At 36.1% G+C, this 20,047-nt stretch overlaps 1 protein-coding gene across 1 annotated transcript in view; it reads left to right on the top strand.

Annotated features, from left to right (window-relative positions):
- Positions 1-20,047, top strand: part of XRN2 (5'-3' exoribonuclease 2) — an 86,027-nt gene that overhangs the window by 23,359 nt on the left and 42,621 nt on the right. Inside the window, exons 4-17 of the mRNA XM_077871976.1 lie at positions 1,660-1,771; positions 3,914-3,972; positions 4,049-4,138; positions 5,008-5,080; positions 5,223-5,273; positions 5,765-5,922; positions 7,132-7,206; positions 7,294-7,427; positions 7,527-7,584; positions 7,668-7,775; positions 11,899-11,943; positions 13,589-13,720; positions 17,114-17,232; positions 19,342-19,477. Of these exons, the coding sequence (XP_077728102.1) occupies positions 1,660-1,771; positions 3,914-3,972; positions 4,049-4,138; positions 5,008-5,080; positions 5,223-5,273; positions 5,765-5,922; positions 7,132-7,206; positions 7,294-7,427; positions 7,527-7,584; positions 7,668-7,775; positions 11,899-11,943; positions 13,589-13,720; positions 17,114-17,232; positions 19,342-19,477 (1,350 nt within the window). The remainder of the gene's footprint in view (positions 1-1,659; positions 1,772-3,913; positions 3,973-4,048; positions 4,139-5,007; positions 5,081-5,222; positions 5,274-5,764; positions 5,923-7,131; positions 7,207-7,293; positions 7,428-7,526; positions 7,585-7,667; positions 7,776-11,898; positions 11,944-13,588; positions 13,721-17,113; positions 17,233-19,341; positions 19,478-20,047) is intronic.

The following is a 20,047-nucleotide window of genomic DNA, read 5'->3' as shown; positions in this document are numbered from 1 at the left end:
GAAAGATGTTCCAGGTTTCTCAAATGGGCCCATGCCTTTGACCATACTGACACATTTGGGCAATTACAGGTGTTTTAGATTGGAAAGGGAAGGTAGAGCAATGGCTTGAGAAGGCTTTATTACCATCTTCAGGAGTTTGGATTTTCTCCTGTAGGCAGTAAGTAGTCCTCAGAATGCTTTAAGAGGGCAATAGCTTACTGACCTAGGATAGGATGGTATGTTAGCTATCGATGAGCTTAGCTTATAAATGACCAGCAAACTATATATTAGTATTCAAGGAAAATTAAGGTAAATCATAACCGTAAAATTTATTTAGCTATGTACAAATAGATTTACTTTCTTTTTAGATTAAGTCATTCCTAGTGGCTAATGAAATGATTTGAAAATCTAGAAATTTTGGGTCCAAGAAGATTACTTTTTTCTGAGGTTCTCTTTATGCAATGAAAAATTACTTAGGGGATGCCCGGGTGGCTCAGCGGTTGAGCGCATGCCTTCCACCCAGGGCGTGATCTTGGAGTCCCGGGATCGAATCCCACAACGGGCTCCCTGTGAGGAGCCTGCTTCTCCCTCTGCCTGTGTCTCTGCCTCATTCTCTGTCTCTCATGAATAAGTAAAATCTTTAAAAAATAAAATAAAATTCATACCCTTTAAAAAAAAAAAGAAAAATTACTTAGCTACTTGATAGCTTGGTAAAGTGCAGTGAAGAATAGAGGGAACAGAAATATCTTACTTGGGGCATATTCCAATTCACATTAGTGAAGGTTCTTGAAGAAAATCTGTCACTTTTTGTCCGGTGTGCCCTTACTCCTAAATCAAGTATATAAACTGTAAGCATACCTGTAAGAATGTATTTTTGTATGCTCAGGTCTGTAACATTTTTTTGTTGAAATATAAATGTAGATCAGAGAACTTGGTATTTGAAAGAGTTAGGTTTGGTGGCCTCATTTTATAGGAAAGGGAATTATTTAAAGATAATTTAAAACAGATTGTTTTATGTAGACAGGATACTTAAGAGTCCCTTTCAGCCCCAAAACTCAGTTGAGGAATTTCAAAACCTTAGAATCCAGTTTACTTCATTCATGCTTATCCAGTGATTTTAAGTTCTATTTGGTCAAAGTGATTCAAAAGTATTTTCATTTAAAACCTTGTTCCCTTTCTACCTGCTTTGCCTTATTGTAGAGACAGAGTGGTTATTGTGGAAAGTACAAAATAGAAGTGCCTTGAAGTCCTACAGATTAAGAAGTCATTTTCTTTTGCTAGTTTTATGGGGCCTGGTAGATCCCATTTGGAGACCATCCTTACTTTTAGGCATGGACATCAGGTCTTCCTGATCCTAGTTCTGTAGTAGTAACTATTCATTGCGTGCTGGCACCGTAGCCCAGTAGAAATGACATTGGGTTGTGGGCACTGCAGTATTAAATGGCTTTTTAGGATCTTTGTCGATTTGACATGTCACTCATTACTTGCTTGAGGTCAGCTTTAAGTTCTTGATCCAAATTTAAGTTCTCAGGATTTACTGTCTGTCATGAAAGGATTATTTAGGTATATTGCTTTTCCATTTTAGTGTACTGTTTTTATAAGAACAACTGATTGAAAATAATGTACAGATTTTGTTACACATATTTTGAATAGTATTATGTGACTATGAAATGTTTTCAGGCACCGCGTGCCAAAATGAACCAGCAGCGTTCCAGGAGGTTCAGAGCATCAAAAGAAGGAATGGAAGCAGCAGTGGAGAAGCAGCGAGTCAGGGAAGAAATACTGGCAAAAGGTAAAGAATGTGCATCTTGAGGTTGGACTTCTTATGAGATGTAAACAGAATGGCGGGGAGAGGTGTCAACTATCTTTTGCAGTAGGTGTGGTTTTAATTTAATTAGGATCCAGAATATCCAAGGAAAATTTATGTTCACTGTCAGAAAGTGGTATCCTTCATTCCCACTAACAAGCTTGTTTCTTTTCCCAACTCTATAGGAAAAGGGAAATGGGAATAAAAGGAGGAATTCTGATAGGGAGAGCAGATTCTCAACCTCTTTTCTTTTTTCTTTTCTTTTCTTTTCTTTTCTTTTCTTTTCTTTTCTTTCTTTTCTTTTCTTTTCTTTTCTTTTCTTTTCTTTTCTTTTCTTTTCTTTTCTTTTCTTTTCTTTTCTTTTCTTTCTTTTCTTTTCTTTTCCCTCCCTTCCTTCCTTCCTTCCTTCCTTCCTTCCTTCCTTCCTTCCTTCCCCTTTCAAGGGAAGCACAGCTCTTAAGCTAACTTCCATGTATCTGTAAAGGAGAAATAACATTGTTTCTCTTTTCTGTGGGGCTCTTAGTGTTCTTTTCTATGAGATGAGGGCTATTAGAATGCTACAGTTCTGTAAACATTTTCCTTACATCAGTCTTGGTAGCTTGTTTAGCTTAGCATGTTTATTGCTTCCCCTTAGAATTCAGAGATCTGTAAGAGGAGACACAGGATGATGTGATCCATATTTATAGGCTATCACCAAGTCAGACACACTACAGTAGAGGTGGATGCAACAGGCACTGAGGCAGTGAAGTACTCAGGGTACCCTTGATGTGGGGGAGAGGTGGGGTCTGATCATCTTTGCAGTTCCTTAGAGGTTAAAATTCCTGATGGTCACTTAGGTGGAAGTTGATGAAGTCTCAAAAGGGAGGAAGGTCAGGGAGTCCAGATACTTAGTGGGACTGGTTTTCTCCCAAGACACCTGTCTGTGAGATAGAGTGTAGTTGTAGCAGGGTAATGTGTTTGGTGTTTTGTTATATAAGTCAGCATGATAGACCAGGAAAGCAGTAATTTATGGGCTCAAGATGCTGTACTTTGCATGTAAAAGAGGATAGCTCAGCCCTGCAATTACAATACATTTTCTGTTGTTTTAATTTGCCAGAAGTGTGCAACTATATAGTTACTTAAGCTGTAGCTTGTAATTAAAATGCTTAATCCTATTTGTACTTATAAAAGATTGTCTTTGATTTTAAAGATGTCTTCTTTCTTAAAGATGTTTGAGATATATTTGTCTTTTAAAAAGCTAATCAGGGCAGCCCCGGTGGCACAGCGGTTTAGTGCCGCCTTCAGCCCGGGGTGTGATCCTGGAGACCCGGGATCGAGTCCCGTGTCGGGCTCCCTGCGTGGAGCCTGCTTCTCCCTCTTCCTGTCTCTCTGCCTCTCTCTCTCTCTCTCTCTCTCTGTGTGTGTGTGTGTGGGTGTCTGTCATGAATAATAAAAAAAAAAAAGCTAATCAGTGAAGTAGAAGACAAATAGGACTTTTATATACCAGCTGATAATTTTCTTATCATATAAAACTGTAATAAACTCAACAGTTTAGGGACACCTGGGAGGCTCAATCAGTTAAGTGTCTGCCTTTGGCTCAGGTCATGATCTCAGGGTCCAGGGATCGAGCTCTGCATCAGGCTCCCTGCTTGGTGGGGAGGCTGCTTCTCCTTCTCCCTCTGCTCCTCCCTTTCCCCTCCCCCTTCTCATTCTCCAGTATGCACATGTGCACACTCTCTCAAATAAAAATCTTTAAAAAAACAACTCTGCACTTTAGTTTTGTTTTTCTAAGGTACCTTTATCTCAGGAATTACAAGATGAGAACTCCTAAGGTGTGTGTGTGTGTGTGTGTGTGTGTGTGTGTGTGTTCTGAGGGCATTATAAAGAATGTCATAATTTTCATATTTCTATGAAATATATAAAAACTATAAAATTTTTAATATACCATGTATTATTTGATGGTCATGCTAAAGCTTATATTAAATTGGAAAGAACAAATCTTATTTTCTTCCCCAAAGAGGGAACATTTGTTCCTCAGGTGACAGTGTTTCCCTTTCTTTTGTATTTGAACTTTTTTTTTTATTATTCTGGCTTAATACTAGGTAATTTTTTATGGGAAGAACAAAACATTGACTCTCTTTCCTCTAGGTGGCTTTCTTCCTCCAGAAGAAATAAAAGAAAGATTTGATAGCAACTGTATTACACCAGTAAGTAGTCTCATACTTTGCCAGCTATTGCTAACTCTTAAATGGTAGGTTAATTTATTTCTTCGTATCATTTTAGGGAACTGAGTTCATGGACAATCTTGCTAAATGCCTTCGCTATTACATAGCTGATCGTTTAAATAATGACCCTGGGTGGAAAAACTTGACAGTAAGTTTCACATTTTGGTACTTCAGAGATTAAGGGTGATCATTTTAGGCTGTACTTTGATATGGCTGATATTCTTTGTCCTTTTATTCCCCCCCATAAAATGCTAGTTGACTGTCAGAGGAAAGGGAAGCTTCCAGGGTTATTAGAGATGGGATGCCCTGCACGGTCCCTAGACTGCTGAGTTTTCTTTCAAGGCCAATTTTGTCCTCTTATCATCACAATGAAGCTATAAAATGGGACCCATGATTTAAAAAAAATATATATATATATATTATTTTTAAAATATACTTATATATATGTAATAATGTGTGTAGAGGAAAGCAGTTTTTAAATAAAAATTTTTGTTGTTAGAAATCAAAATAGACCAAGATTAAAGTCCTGGGGCTGCCTTTAAAGAATAGCTGTGTTCTAAGTATTCAAGTAAAATTTAAGGGAACCTTTATCTAATTTTAAATTCGAAGCTTATTTTGTTACAAACTAGATATTATATTTATACTATATTTATAATACTATGTTATACTGTATTTACAATATAAATATAAATTATATTTAATGGGTATCTTTTATTGATTACTCCCAGGACTTAGTGTGGTTTGGGGCTGTATCCTTGGGTAACAATGAGATTATAGAAACTTGTGAACTGATTAGTTCTTATGTTGGCTAAATTTGACTGAAACATTTTTTCTATTCCTGTAGTAAGCTAACAAGGGAAATAATTTTGGTGTTTAACACATATATACATTATGAAAGATTTCCAATTAATAACACTGTCTTAATTGAATTATCCCAACTTATTTTAAGCTATTCAGTTTTGGTTTTTGTGCTAGAAAATTGGGGATAAGTTGAAAGTATTAAAAACTCTTTTCTAGGTTATTTTATCTGATGCTAGTGCTCCTGGTGAAGGAGAACATAAAATCATGGATTATATTAGAAGGCAAAGAGGTAAAACTTCCTTATAAATATTTTATTATATGTTCTATTAAAAAAGATAAGCTATTGTATAGAAAATATTTGGTAAAATGTGATACTCCTGTGGTATAAAATACATTTATATACATATGATGTATCTTTTCCCCCTCTTTAGCCCAGCCTAACCATGACCCAAACACTCATCATTGCTTATGTGGAGCAGATGGTAAGTTTATTTTTTGGGATTTGATTCTCTTGGGTTAAACCATAGCAAGTAGATGGGTTGGTGTGTTGTAATGGATTATCCCTGGTTGCCTGGAAATTCTAATATGCCTTGCTCATTTTATGTTTGAGGAGGAAGTGATATTAAGTTTAATCTGTAATTAATATTCATTTATCTTACATTTTTAAAATACTTTTCCACCTTTTGATATTGCTGCACATACCTTTAAAATGGACGATTTCCCCAGGGTGTTGACTCTTGAATGGTAGTCTATAATTTGTGCCTATGTGTCTGGAGGACAACTTGTTGCCTAAGAACTAAGAAGTTTAGGCTTTTTGGTTTTACCCCCTCTGTTTTGTGCTTGTTTGGGCTTTTGTTTTGTTTTGTTTTGTTTTGGTGTCTTGTGTTACAGTGGACACCAACTTTATTGTTGGTTGTGGTAGGGTCTTCTCTAAGTACTCACTGTTCATCGTTTTATTGTTGTTGGTTGATAGCTGATCTCATTATGCTCGGCCTTGCTACACATGAACCCAACTTTACCATCATTAGAGAAGAATTCAAACCAAACAAACCCAAACCATGTGGTCTTTGTAATCAATTTGGACATGAGGTCAAGGACTGTGAAGGTTTGCCAAGAGAAAAGAAGGGAAAGGTAAGAACTTTGAAATGGTAGTTCCCTCATTTAAAGTTTTTCTATTTTGAGCAGCCCCAGTGGCTTAGTGGTTTAGAGCCGCCTTCAGCCTAGGGTGTGATCCTGGAGACCCAGGATCAAATCCCATGTCAGGCTCCCTGCATGGAGCCTGCTTCTCTCTCTGCCTATGTCTCTGCCTCTCTCTCTCTCTCTCTCTCTCTCTCTTTCTCTAATAAATAAAATCTTAAAAAAATAAAATAAAAATTTAAAATTTTATTTCTTGTTATAATCAAATATATATACCACACAGTATACTGTTTTAATCATTTTTAAGTTATAGTTCAATGACATTAAGTATATTCAGGTTACTTCATTTTTAGAATGGATAAAGAGAAGACTGTATTTTATTAGATTCTTAAGAACCTACTTTGTTACCCCTCATAGGAATGTATCATTCAAAGCTCTTTAAAGTGAACACATACTCAGAAACATGCATGCACTCAGTCTTCCTACTCTCCACTTTTTCTAATAGCTTATGTCTACATGAGGATTAGGTCTCCTAGTTAATAATACCTCTTGCACATGCTTTGTTTGTAGAAGTATTTTTTTTCAAATGGTTATTTTTCTTAACTGCAAATCAAATATATTAATCTGCTTGATATTTTTAAGTTACTCCTAGTTCCTACATATTTGGGGTTCACTTGATTATATCCAGCCCCCTCTGAACAGGTTTTCATCTGATATAAGAATATGGTGCCTCTTTAAAAAACATGCTGAGTGGGGGAAAAAAAAGGTAAAAAAAATATACTGTTGGAAGAGTCTAGAAGTCTGTATCATGAAATTTAATATTGACTGGATGTAGGTCAGGGGTTGGCAAACTACAGCCCTCCAGATTTGGCCAATGACTAAGAATGGTATTTATATTTTTAAAGAATTGTAAAAACAAAGTGAGACATGAAAGAATATGCAGTAGATACCGTATGTGTCTCCAACAGGCTAAAATGTTTATTCTCTGGCCTTTTGCAAAAACATTTGCTGAAACCTGGTCTAGGTGTGATTGAGATTATGGATAATTTTTTATTTTTAAAATGGTTTGATGAGTTCTTTTTTTTTAATACTTGTAATATTAAAATGGATCTTGCTTTAGATGAAGCCATGATATTTATTTAGTTGGAAAAAGTTACAGGATTTAGAGTAGACTTGTTTAATCTTGACTGCCCTTTCCTGCAGCATGATGAACTTGCAGATAGTCTTCCCTGTGCAGAAGGAGAATTTATCTTCCTTCGTCTTAATGTTCTTCGGGAGGTATGTAGCAATAAACATCGGAATCAGTGCTCTAAAGCAAGGTGGGTTTTGATAGCTCTAATGGAAGCATTCCTTTTTGGTTTATAGTATTTGGAAAGAGAGCTCACTATGGCCAGTCTACCGTTCACGTTCGATGTTGAGAGGAGTATTGATGACTGGGTCTTCATGTGCTTCTTTGTGGGAAATGACTTCCTTCCTCACCTGCCATCATTAGAAATTAGGTATGTGTGTTTGTATGGGTTTTCAGACCTGTGTTTTAGCCTTCTTGCCTTTACAGTGCATACTGGTCCTAATGCGTAATGTTTGTCTCCTGGTGGCAGGGAAGGTGCAATTGACCGTTTGGTTAACATATACAAAAATGTGGTACACAAAACTGGGGTAAGTTCACTCTTGAATAATTTCAAAACAGAAGTATTTGCTTTTATAAGAAGATCATTTTACATGTATTTTATCACTTACAGGGTTACCTTACAGAAAGTGGTTATGTCAATCTGCAAAGAGTACAGATGATCATGTTAGCAGTTGGTGAAGTTGAGGATAGCATTTTTAAAAAGAGAAAGGATGATGAGGTAAAGTGTTTCTATTGCAGTAGCTAAATTGCTCCTGTCTCTAATAGGCTGTGATGATCCCTTGATTGTACTTTTAACCTCTCTGAGTGCATTGTTATATCATTATAGTATATCAAACACCAATGTAATCATGAGTGGTCAGTGCTTTGATTATTTTTTAAAGGTGATGCTTGCTGTGTGGAACTGTGTATATTGCACATTGTGTGAGTTGCATTGTAATTTTTTTCTCTCTTCATAATCTTAATTAAGATAAAAATCCAAATACCTGTCTAATCAGTAGGCTATGAAATGAGGGTGCCAAGGCTAGATGAATGTTGGGATTGAACTCATTGCTGCCCTATTTTACAGGAAATATTTATGTCCTGGAGGACAGTTTAAGACTTAGGAACTCCCTACTCTGGTAGTAGAGTATAGGGGGTAAGTGTTGAATTGCATCAGCCAAGGTGTAAAGGATTACAACTTTGAGTAAGAAATTTATATATGAGAGAAAGAAATAAAAAATAAAAAGCACTTGGAAATTGATTACATATGATAGGATGAGTGCTTAGGTGAGAAGTCCAGGTTTCTGGCTTGGGCAGTGCCATTCACTGAGATAACAAGCACTTGAGGTAGGGCATGTTGGGGTGGGGAGAAGGTGGAAACTGAGTTTCATTTTGGAGACACTAAGTTTGAGGGGCCATATAGGACTGGAGAGGAGAAAGTCCATGAAGCAGTTAGATGGATTTGTGTAAAAGCTCAGGGCAAAGTCTTTTGAAAGGAGATTTGAGAACCGTTAGTAGAAGGGAGGTACTTCAAGTTGTGAATGTCCCTGGGAGGCTGTATGGAGCGAAAGTGCCTCCAACACAAACCTTGAGACACATGGACACTTAAGGAGAGAGAAAAGAGCTAGTTGTAGAGAGATGGGAGGAAATCCCTAAAGAGAGGAGAAGCCATTGGTGCTGTCTGAGGGGTCAGAGCCAGATGGACAGGCTCCTAGTCTGTGACCAGAGGTTCAGAGGCTCTGGGGAGTCAGTAGGGCAGAAGGGCAGCAGCTTGGAGGCAAAGCAGGTTGAAGAGTGATTTTGGGGGAGTGTCAAGGGAGGCAAGCAGTGAGTAAAATTACAGATAGTGGCTTCTTAGAGATTGAAGGAGATCCTTTCAGAAACTAATCTTACAACAATTCATATGCCTATTTTGAGCAAATAGCAATATATAATGTCGCTACAATGCTTCATGACCTCCTTATAGAATAAAATAAGTCATCGTATCTGACAAGTTTTTATATTTTCTTCAGCTTTGTGTACTATAGCTAGTGTGCTCTCTTTCTTAGAAGTTTTGGTACAATTTTATATAACAGAGTGAATGACCTATAAGCATTCTTTCCAAAGCCTTTGGTACTTGGTAATCCACAGTGGTGGCAAGAATTTTTCATGTGTAAGGTTCAAATAACAGAACTAACTTTGGGATATCAAATGTCTACCAGGATAGTCATTTTGAACTAAGTCTTCAACAATTCTAGGTGAAGTGGAGTTGGCTACACTTGACATGCTTCCAGTTATGCTTAAGAAAAAAACTATATGTATGTACTATGTACTTGTTACAAAAACCTTATATTAGAACAACTTTTTTATGTGGCTTTAGCAGACACTCTGTACTAATAAATATTGGTGATATTTGGCATTAGAGCAGGATGTATTGGATTTGGTAGGTACCAAAGTGCTTCAGATTTAAGTAATATGGTTTCTAACTGGACTAGCAGAGAGGGCATTCATTATAAAGCTCTTCTTGAATCTTTTTTGGTGTTCTTGGCGTATGATGTCCATCAGCAAGGTTGGGCATCGGTGGAAATTTATGAACTCTCAGAAATTCAATATAAAAGTATCCAAGTGTGTGTATTTTCCTGGAAAGTATGTATGTCCAATTTCCTGGAAATTGGCTTTTGACCAATTTTGACCAGCACAAAATAGACGGTTTTTAGAAAAGGAATACATCGGTATTTGTTACTAAAACTGAGCAGTTGAAGGTGATGCTTTCAATTTATAAGCTTTGATGTTTGCCTTTTACCTTGCAAATATTCATTTATTTAGCGCACATTTATTGTTTGTCATGTGTCAGATAGTATTCTGAGTGTCACTGATATTTACCATAAAAAGCAGACAAAATTCCTGACCTTGTGGAGCTTACATTTTTCCAGAACTGGACAATAAGCACAAAAACAAAGTAAACCGTGTACTGTGTTAGAAATTTAAAGCATGTGAGGAAATATCTGGGAAGGTGAAGATGGGGTCATTGCAGTTCTAGAAAAGGTGATTAGAGAAGGCCTTACCAACAGATGACAATAGATAAAGACCTAGAGAATGTGGAGAAATAAACCATGCAGGTGTTTGCAAGAAGAGCATTTCAGGCAGAGAGAATGGCCAGTGTAGAGGCTCTAGGGCATGTACCCAGGATGTTGACTGTTTGAAGGCAAAGATAGAAGCTGAGATCCCAGTTAGGAAGCTCTTTTGCAGCAGTCCAAGGAAGCCGGCATGGTGACAGTGGGGATGACAAGAGGTAGTTGGATTTTGAATATGTTTTGATGGTTGAACCACTTGGATAATGGATTCAATGCTAGGTTGAGAGAAGGAAAGATACCAAGAATGACTCAAAGGCTTTTTGTCTAAGAAGTTGAAAAATGGTCTGAACAACTGATGAATAAGACTGGAGATGCAAAGTTGGGGGTGGGGACTCCATTGTGGGCATGTTAAGTTTGAGACATCCAATTGGAGATGCTGAATGGAGAGAGGTCCTGGCTGGAGACTCATCACCATATAGATGGTGTTTAAAGCCATGAGACTAGATGATTACTCTCATGAGAGTAGAGAAGTCCAAGTATTAAGCACAGAGGAACACCATCATTGAGAAGTTGGGGGAGTCATGGAGCAAAGGCATACGGCAACAGTGGAAAAAGAGAACCAGGTGAGTGTAGTGGCTTGAAAGCCAAGTGAAGAGCATGATTCAAGACTGAAGAGTCCTAGAGAAGGATTGAAAACTGACTAATGGCTTTCACAGTCTATAACTCATTGGTACCCTAGATAAGAAACATTTCTTAAAGATGGAGAGGAAAGCTTGATTAAAGAGTGGTGGATTTCATATCTTAGGAGGTTTTAAGGTAGCCATTTACCATATATCCAACATTCAGCTTCTCTTCTGGCAGGAAGTATAAATTTTAGATCTTATTAAGGGTGTTATTTTGTATTTGGCATTACCGACTTAGAAGGGATAGAAGTGACAGCTGTAAGGTGGCAGTCACAGTACCTGCTGGCCCCTGTTTGGGGCTGTTGTAGGGCTTAGTTGTTGTTCCAGTGTCTTGATGCTCACAGAATCGTGGGCATGGAAGGAATGCTTTCTAGGGCCAGGGAGGCCTTTCAACGGCCAAACAGTGGGAAACAAGATCAATCCCAAATCCTATTTAATTGAAACCGTGACTACATTTTGAAAATGAGTGGAGGGGAATAATCAATGCAGACTTGACCCTTTCCTGTGAATTAAATTGGCTCAGAATGAGCAATGCAGACATCTGAATTTCCTTCCTTTCTTTCATGAGATTGACTTTTTGGAACCTGGGGGTTAGTAGTGTTTGCGTAGAGCCCCACTTCTTTCTTTACCCACTTTGTGCCGTGCATGCTACAGAATTAGAAACTGTCAAACAAGCTCTTTTTAGGTAACAGAAGCTTATTTTTAAATTGTTAATTTTTTTTAAATGGACACTTTGGTTATTAAACTGTATTCAGCTAAAACTTAAGAATTATTTTCTTTCTTATTTGTATCTTCTCCATACTGACAGCCTATTCACTCCCGGGTAAAACCAAGAGTCTTTGTCATAACTCTTGCATTCTTTCCTGAAATGATGTCAAAAATGATCTGAAAAACATTAAGAGGAACAATTATATCTAAACTCCATATTTAGAATGCTTTCTATCCACCTTAAGTTCTGATAAACAGCACTTTAAACACATGGTCCATTGCCTAGTTTAATTATGGACCTAGGTTTTTGGGGTCTTCCTTTAAAACTTAAATTGTTTCTCAAATCATTCCTGGTAATGTTTAACTCTGACATTTTTGTGTAATTATTTGACAGAATATGTGGATTTTATACTTTTAGGACAGTTTTAGAAGACGACAGAAAGAAAAAAGAAAGAGAATGAAGGTGAGTTTTAATTAATTTCATAAGATTGGCAATAGCATAAGTTTATGATTTGGAAGAAAGATGTTAATTTCAGTAGCTTTATTCCTTATCCACTAGGAGTTGGTTAGGGATATAATGTCTACCCAGCTGCCTTCTTGCCTGGAGAAAGAATGCTAGTGTCAGGTCTTTTTTTTTTTTTTTTTTTTTTTTAAGATTTTATTTATTTATTCATGGTGCGGGGGGTGGGGTGGGGGGGCAGAGACACAGGCAGAGGGAGAAGCAGGCTCCATGCAGGGAGCCTGATGTTGGACTCAATCCTGGGACAAAGGCAGGTGCTAAACCGCTGAGCCACCTAGGCGTCCCTCAAGTCTTTTTTTAAACTCTAGAGTCTAAAAGGATGTGCTTGATGGGCGTGGGGTGCTTAGTTAGCTATTTGAATTTTTTTCTGATAATCAGATATTGTTTTTATAATAAAAAAAAGTCTACCCTTTATGTCTTCTTAAAAGTTACTGCATTCTGTCTAAATCTTTGTCAGATTAATCTTCCTGAAACTCCTTTCTTTGTTCAGAAATGACCAGCAACTTTGCAGACCCCTCAGAGCCCATTTCTGTTTCAGCCTGGCATGCGGAGTGTACTCTGATCTGGTCCAGTTCTATCTGCCCAGCTTTTATGTGCTGTCTTCTAAATGCACCATGTCCCTCCTGAGTCACAGTGTTGCCTGCATTTGCTAGTTCTGAGTGGATTTCAGACCTCATGATTCCCTCACATCTTACTTAGCTTTTCCACCAGGGCCTCCCTTGTGGCCTTGGCCCTAGTGCAGGATAAGCAGTCCTTTCTTTGAACCCTGCTGCTTCTTACTTGTGATATTTGTTTTCTTACCTCATTGCATAATGCTCTATAGTTACTTCTTTAGTCCTTGTTTTCCTTGTCTTCTTTACTGGATTTTAAACTCATAGAATTTAGGGAGCGCTTTTTATTGTTATATTTTATTAGAAGTGAGCAAGTTGGGGAAATGTAGAAGAGAGAAAAGTAGAGTTATTTATTGTTACGGGTAGGTTCAGAACCACTTAGATTGAGAGGGGCGTATCTGCTTTCTGCCTTAATGTATTCCTATTTTCCTTCAGTCAGTATCTGTGTAAAAAAGTGTGTTCTGTCAGTCAGCCACAACTACAACTATTATAGCTATTACAGCTACAATAGAACTCTAATTAATTGGAAATAAAAAGTTAAATTCTAGCAAGGTGAAGGGTAAATAAAAGTGGACTTTCCTAAGTATAAATCAAACTCCTGACTAGTTCTTTAACCTTAATAGTTAATATTATTTTTATGCACCTGAAACTGTTTATTGAATATGTTCTGAAATTGTCAGTAAATATAATGGAACAGTTTACTCAGGCTTGCATAGATTCTTTGTATCAGAATAGTATGTTATATGTATGTTTAGAACTATTCAAAAAAACTATTATTATTAAATACTACAGAATATTGTTTACAGGGTGTTACCATCAATTCAAATTGTGGACAGTCCTGTAAATGCCAACAGAAATTCAGTTCCTCCCTTAAATGCTTACAGTGGGGACTCTCTTCCATTGCTTTCTTTTCCTCCTGTCCTCTAACTGTATTGTGATTTAATTTTAATTTCTACATTTCTTTCCATTTATGTTAGAGAGATCAACCAGCTTTCTCTCCTGGTGGAATATTAACTCCTCATGCCTTGGGTTCAAGAAATTCTCCAGGTTCTCAAGTAGCCAGTAATCCGAGACAAGCAGCCTATGAAATGAGGATGCAGAATAACTCTGTAAGTGACTGACTTTTATGTACCATTGAAAAGTGACTATCAGAGGTCTCTTGCAGTTGGGTGTGAATTTTGTTACTTAGCCTTGAGTTGTTTTGTAGTTTCTCTCAATTTCTTTTCCTTTGAGATATCTTTAACTCTGTTGAATCCATGATTATCATTATGTAAATATCTAAATGATATGAAAGAAAAGAAAATGCATGTAAATATAGATAGCTAAGTGGCTGCAGTGTTTCTGTAATGCAAATGAGCCTCAGTACTACCTCCTTTCCCTAAAGGAACTGGGTGCTAGCAGCATGATGGGGACATGGGAGTGTCTCATAGCTGGAGGTAAGAGTGGAAGGTGGGTTTTCCCCTTTATCCAGGGATCTGCCTTGGACATTTTATTATTTATGTTCCTCAGTCTGTCAAAGCAGGTTACTTCTCACTGCCTGAACTCTTGCTCTCCACATCAGGCATGGAATAGATCTGAGTACATATTTTAAGGTCACTCTTGCTATGCAAATTCTGGTTGCTCTGTATTTAGAAACTCAGGAACTGAATAGATTTACCACCTAGTGTCCCTCCTTGTTTGAACTTGGTGATTCAGTCTAAAGAAGCAGGTCATCTCTGCCAGCTAGGCTGTACTCTGTCCAGTAGCTTCTTATTGTAGTCGCAACACACCATGAGCACAGAGCACATGGCAGGGCAGCAGCAGGCGTGAGGGAACAGACCATGAATTGATATACAGCAAATAATCAAAGCTATTGCTTATTTCAGGCTGGTAGGCATTAGAGAGTGTGTGTTGTAGAGAGGACATATATTTTGTAAGTTTGATATCGTGTAAATTTTTGTTTTGATATATTCAAGGAAATTGTATAAGTTTTAATATTTCATTATTCTAAAAGTTACCCTATTGATGCTCAAATCCTTTATTACAAGGCAACGCTGTATGTGGAATTTTTGCCATATCAGGAGACTGATTTATATTCCTGCAAATTCCCATCTTGAAGTTTTAGGACCTTAGATATGGAATTTGAGAACTCATAAGAATTTGCATCTCCTAGGAGAAGCAGTCTGGGTTTTGTTTTTGTTCTGTTCAATTTTTGTGTTCTTATCTTATGCCTTACACCATTAACAGTGGGATATGGAGGGTCAGTCAAGGGATTGCAGTGAGATGCTTGAATAGAACAGAAAAGGCTGATGTCCCTCATTTAAGATTGAAGGGACTGCCTTCCCCACAGAGTGGATGGAACAGAGTAACTTGTATTGTCAAACACCATGTCTGTGAAAGAATGCTATTTCTTAATCCTAGGAAGGCAGGGAGGTTTAAACTTTGCCAGCTATAATTGCAGTGACAAAGATTCCAATATTATATTGAGGCTCCACAGGACTAGACTAGTCCCACTGTTCAGTAATAATGTCTGCCATGGGAGTAGGAGTAGGGAGATTGATGATTAGGTTGCTTTCTCAATCCTATCTTAATTCCCCATCACACAGTTGTTTCTGTTGGACTCTGCATAGAGGGATTTTCATCTGGAATGTTGTGAATTTAAGGAAAATCACAAAGCCTAATTACCTGTTCATTTAGAGGGAGCCTTTAAAGTTAAGATTTTTTTTTGCTGTTTGGTTTGTTTGTTTGAGCTGTTGGGCATATTAGTGTTGAGTAGTGTCTGCCTGATGGTCCACATTGTTAGTGTTTTACTAACTGGCTTCTGTTCTTTATAAATATGTGTTTTTAACTTTTGCGTTCTGAAATATCTGACTGTATCTGTGGCCATTGCATAAAATGTGATTGTAAAAAGAGCTTTTTAAAAAGGAATTTGAATCAATTGGTATGAATCTGGTATGTTCAGGAAAGACTTATTGTTGGTAGAGAGCAGAGAAGAGTGGCAGAGATATATAGTATCAGAAAAACAAACCACTTTTTGTTTTTCCTTGCAGGTATATTATTTTTATCAGATGTAGTTTGTATCTTTTTTGTCAATTTGGAAAAGTTTGCTTTTTACCCAACTTCTCTGTACTTAGATGATTGATAGGAGTATCATTCTCATAATTTAATTCAAATGAATTTAATGTTGGGTTTAAAAAATAACAGTGATGACTTACTGAAAGGTGAGCTACCATATGCCACACCGGCAGCTTGCTGTTGATCCTTCATACATGTCGTTTCATTTAATCCTCACAGTAACTGACAAAGAGAATGTTATCCCATCTCAAGTTGAGGCTGACAGAAGTTACATTAATTACCCAAGGCCATCAACCAGTAATGGTTGAAGTTGGAATTTCAAACTCTAACTAAAAAATATCCATCTCATTTTCAAGTACAACAATGCCTTCCTGAATTATTGTTAACATTTTGGTTTTTTTAAACAGTATTGGCCATATGGTATCATGAATAAAATGGAAATTAGACTTTTTTTTTTTATAATTAGACTTTTTTTTAAAGAAAGTTATAAACTCTATGAGAAATACAATTTTACTTTGTTATAACTTTTTTTGGCCTGTGGTAAAAACTACATGCATATTAAGGTTTTAGTTACAGTATCATTAAAATAGCCTCCTAAGCTCTCAATTTAAAAATAATTCAGTTTACTTGCAATAGATCATATACTGTGAATAACAGAAGAAAACTTTACCATGAAAACCTTTTTGCCACTGTGTTTTTGGTCATTTAACATAAAACTAAAGTTGCAGAGGATTTCAATTTTTTAATTAAATATTAAAATTCTTTAGGATGGTCACTGTGTTCATTGAATTAGGTACAAAGGGAAGATAATAGTGAATTTTAAGTGATATCCAAGTCTTTAAGAAGTCTGCATTTGTTACAAATGGATTTTTACTTGTACCTTGAATTTTAAAACATTATAAAATAATTTAGTTATCTGGCAGAGTCTTATTAAAATATTATTTTTCTGATAGTTGTGTGAGGTTGAGCCTTCACCATTTAACTTCATTCTCCCCTGCATTGACTATTTTGTGTATTGCTACTTGATGTATTTATATTTTCCCCCTTAGAACTTTGCTACTTGATTGGTAGGAAGTGATCATGAATTCATAACATGAGGAAACCACCAAAGGAAAAAAATAATTCAAGTCCTTTAATTTTTAAAAATATATAAAATTAAATTTTTTTTCTTCTGAAGTAATTTTTATTCTAATGTTCAGATTCTTTTTTGAGTTTAAGCATAGGAATCTTTTTTTATATTCTTTTTTTTTTGAGGAAGTAGAGTAGGCCAAGATCAGTCTTTGTATTTTTTTTCAGTCTTTGTATTTTCTAAATATATTTGCCATATCTATTTAATAGCTGTAAAAGTTGTATTATCATGAAGCATGATTGTAATAGCAGTTGGATGTAACTTCTTATATGAAATGAATAATTAAATCCTTCCTCTATAATGTCATAATTGTTTGCAGAGTCCTTCAATATCTCCTAATACAAGTTTCACTTCTGATGGCTCCCCATCTCCAATAGGAGGAATTAAGCGAAAAGCAGAAGACAGTGACAGTGAACCTGAGCCAGAGGATAACGTCAGGTGAAACCATTTTTTGGTAACACTGTTATCAAATTGCTGGAATACATGCTGCCTAATTAATGCTATTTAGCTTAGAGCAGCGGTGCCTTCAGATGCTTGCCTGTGATCTTTTTATCCACCAGTAATTAATGTGGAGAGTTAGAATAGTCAGTAAATTCCAGTGAGATGTGTAAGCTATAGCTGTTAAATCTAAGCATCTAGATTAGTATGCGTACAGGTTTTTGTCCTCCAAGCCACTTTTCCCTCTGAGACCACGCACTAGATCGGCTAGACATGAGGTGTTTAGCTCTGACTATGTGATCTGAATGTTACTGTTTTGAGATTAAATTTTTAAGCTGCTTAACACAGAAAGTTCAGTTACACTTGGATACTTAATGTAGTTTGCTTTAATCTTCTCAATTGGAGAGGTTCTTCCTCAAATGAAATATGCAGAAGTCATTCAGTTAAGAGATAAATATGTATATTTTTGTAAGCCATAAACTTGCTTAAGTACAATTATATTTTAAGACTGAGAAGTTTCCCTTTAGCCGTATACTTAAAATTTGTGGTAGGAAACTTTGATTCTTTATCCAGAAATTTGAGATCGTTATGTAAGATTAATAGCCTCTCATCTAATTAAATCCAGATTTGAACCCTGGGTCCTGAGTGCAAAAGGCCAACAAATCTTAATAATTGTAACTCATTAAGAATTTAGCAAAATGATATATTACAAAGTTAAACAATAGTGGTCCACAACTGCTTCTTTTATAGGACATGGATGGTATGTTTACATTTATGATGAGAAACTTCTCAAGTGTCATGTATGGTTCTGTATTTTCCTAACGTCCTTTAATGTCAGATTCTGAGATCTATGGTGACTTGTGATTGAACATTTACCTGATCCTCTGTTTCTGCAACTCTGGATTTTCCTTTTAGAGTATGTTGTTTTATTGTATAACCATCTTGATCAATAGCAGTTTAATAGTTAACTTGATTTTTTAGTACTTTATTGTTAATCTCAGTGCTGAGAATAGTCAAGGTGGAAATGCTTCTGTCAAGAAATGCTTGGGACTCTTGATATGTATTTCCTTATTTTCTGTAAAGCACTTAAAATCCACATCACAGAGGATATTTCTCCTAATTGATGTTCTATGAATCCTTGGGGCAGGGGGGAGAGAATTAAAATTAGTGTGGTGTATTCTGGAACATGAGTGCGATTAATTTGTAAAATGTGGCACATGGTAGAAAACAGTCCTTAATGAGAATCATCTTGATGTTCTTGATCTGTCCTGAGGTGTTTTTTTTGTTGTTGTTTTGTTTTGTTTGTTTGTTTTTAGTGTTCTTTGGCTTCTTTGTGTTCTTTAAATAAAATGTTTAAATCTTAGGAGAATGAAAAATGAGTACTTAAAAAAATTTTTTTAAGAAAGTGGTTCTTCACATGTATTTTCAATGATTAATGATAATTTAGTGAATTAACCCGTTTTTAAATTCTACCAGAACACACATGTGTGTATATTTTCTTCCCTTAAACCAGCCAGCAACTCTTAGCTAAAAGAGCGATAAGGCCCAAGGATGGGGAGAGTAGGTATAAACATAATTTTCTGCCTGGTTCCTAGATTATTCTTTTACAAACCATTTTTTACCTTTTAAAAAATTACCCGTGCAAATCTTTTTGAAAAGTAATTGACTCCTTTGTTTAGCTTAAATGTATTTTAACAAACTGAGGGGAACTTACATAAAATATCTTCAGTATTTGAATCTTACAGTTTCAGAATTGGTCCACAATCAAAAACTGTGTAAAACAGTATTAAAATAATGAGCCAAAAAAAAAAAAGCACACAAATGTATCTACTTTTTAATAAACAGTTATTTTCTCTTTTTCTGAAATGTACTTTTCTAGTGGTCTTAATAGAATCAGTGTTTAGGTTTTTGATGTTTAACTGTCTTTTAAGTTGATAATCCTGTGAAAGTGGGCTTTTTAGAAATAATTAAATGAAGCTGTGTTAGCATTACTGTTTGACTCATTCACATTTCACCTGGATATTAAACATAAAATGATTTGGGTGATAAGCCAGTGGACAGTTATGGAAAGTATTAATTCAATGTTAACTGGCTTTGCCTGGGTTTTAGGCTATGGGAAGCTGGTTGGAAGCAGCGGTACTACAAGAACAAATTTGATGTTGATGCAGCTGATGAGAAATTCCGTCGTAAGGTTGTACAGTCTTATGTTGAGGGGCTCTGCTGGGTCCTTCGATACTATTACCAGGTACAAAGAATATTTTCCTCTAAACCAAGCTAATCATTCTAGGAAGATCATAATTTCTGTGTGTATTATTGAATTATATTATGAAATTAAATCCAGACTCATATTTTTAAAGCTTCCTGCGTAGAAATTCATTACCTTAAATAATATTTGTTTGTAAAGCCTTTGAAGCTTCTCAAGTGTTAATAGATAAACAAAGATAATTTTTGTTGTGCATTCAGCATCAAGTAGTGTAGTTGAGTATACTTGGTCTTTAACATAATTAAAAGTATAGTGGTTTTTGAATTGGAAGTAAAAAATAAGTAATATCACTAAATGACTGAACAAAGAAAGGACAAAGCCTAGAAAATACTAGTAAGAATTTGAAAAGCATTTAAATGATACTATTTCCTCCATGTAATGTAGTGATATTACATGAAGTGCATTCTAATTGGTGTAATCCATATCTGATTTAAAGCTTTTGATCATCGAGATGTAAGATTGTGAGAGATAGGTAGACATATAGGGGATTGTAACACTAGTAATTAATATCTGGTTTCCTTCTCATAACAAGGCAAGTTAAATCTGTTGTGA

Source organism: Canis aureus, chromosome 26 (assembly GCF_053574225.1).
Source record: "Canis aureus isolate CA01 chromosome 26, VMU_Caureus_v.1.0, whole genome shotgun sequence".
Classification (NCBI taxonomy): Eukaryota; Metazoa; Chordata; class Mammalia; order Carnivora; family Canidae; genus Canis; species Canis aureus.
This window is presented reverse-complemented; position numbering and strand designations above follow the sequence as displayed.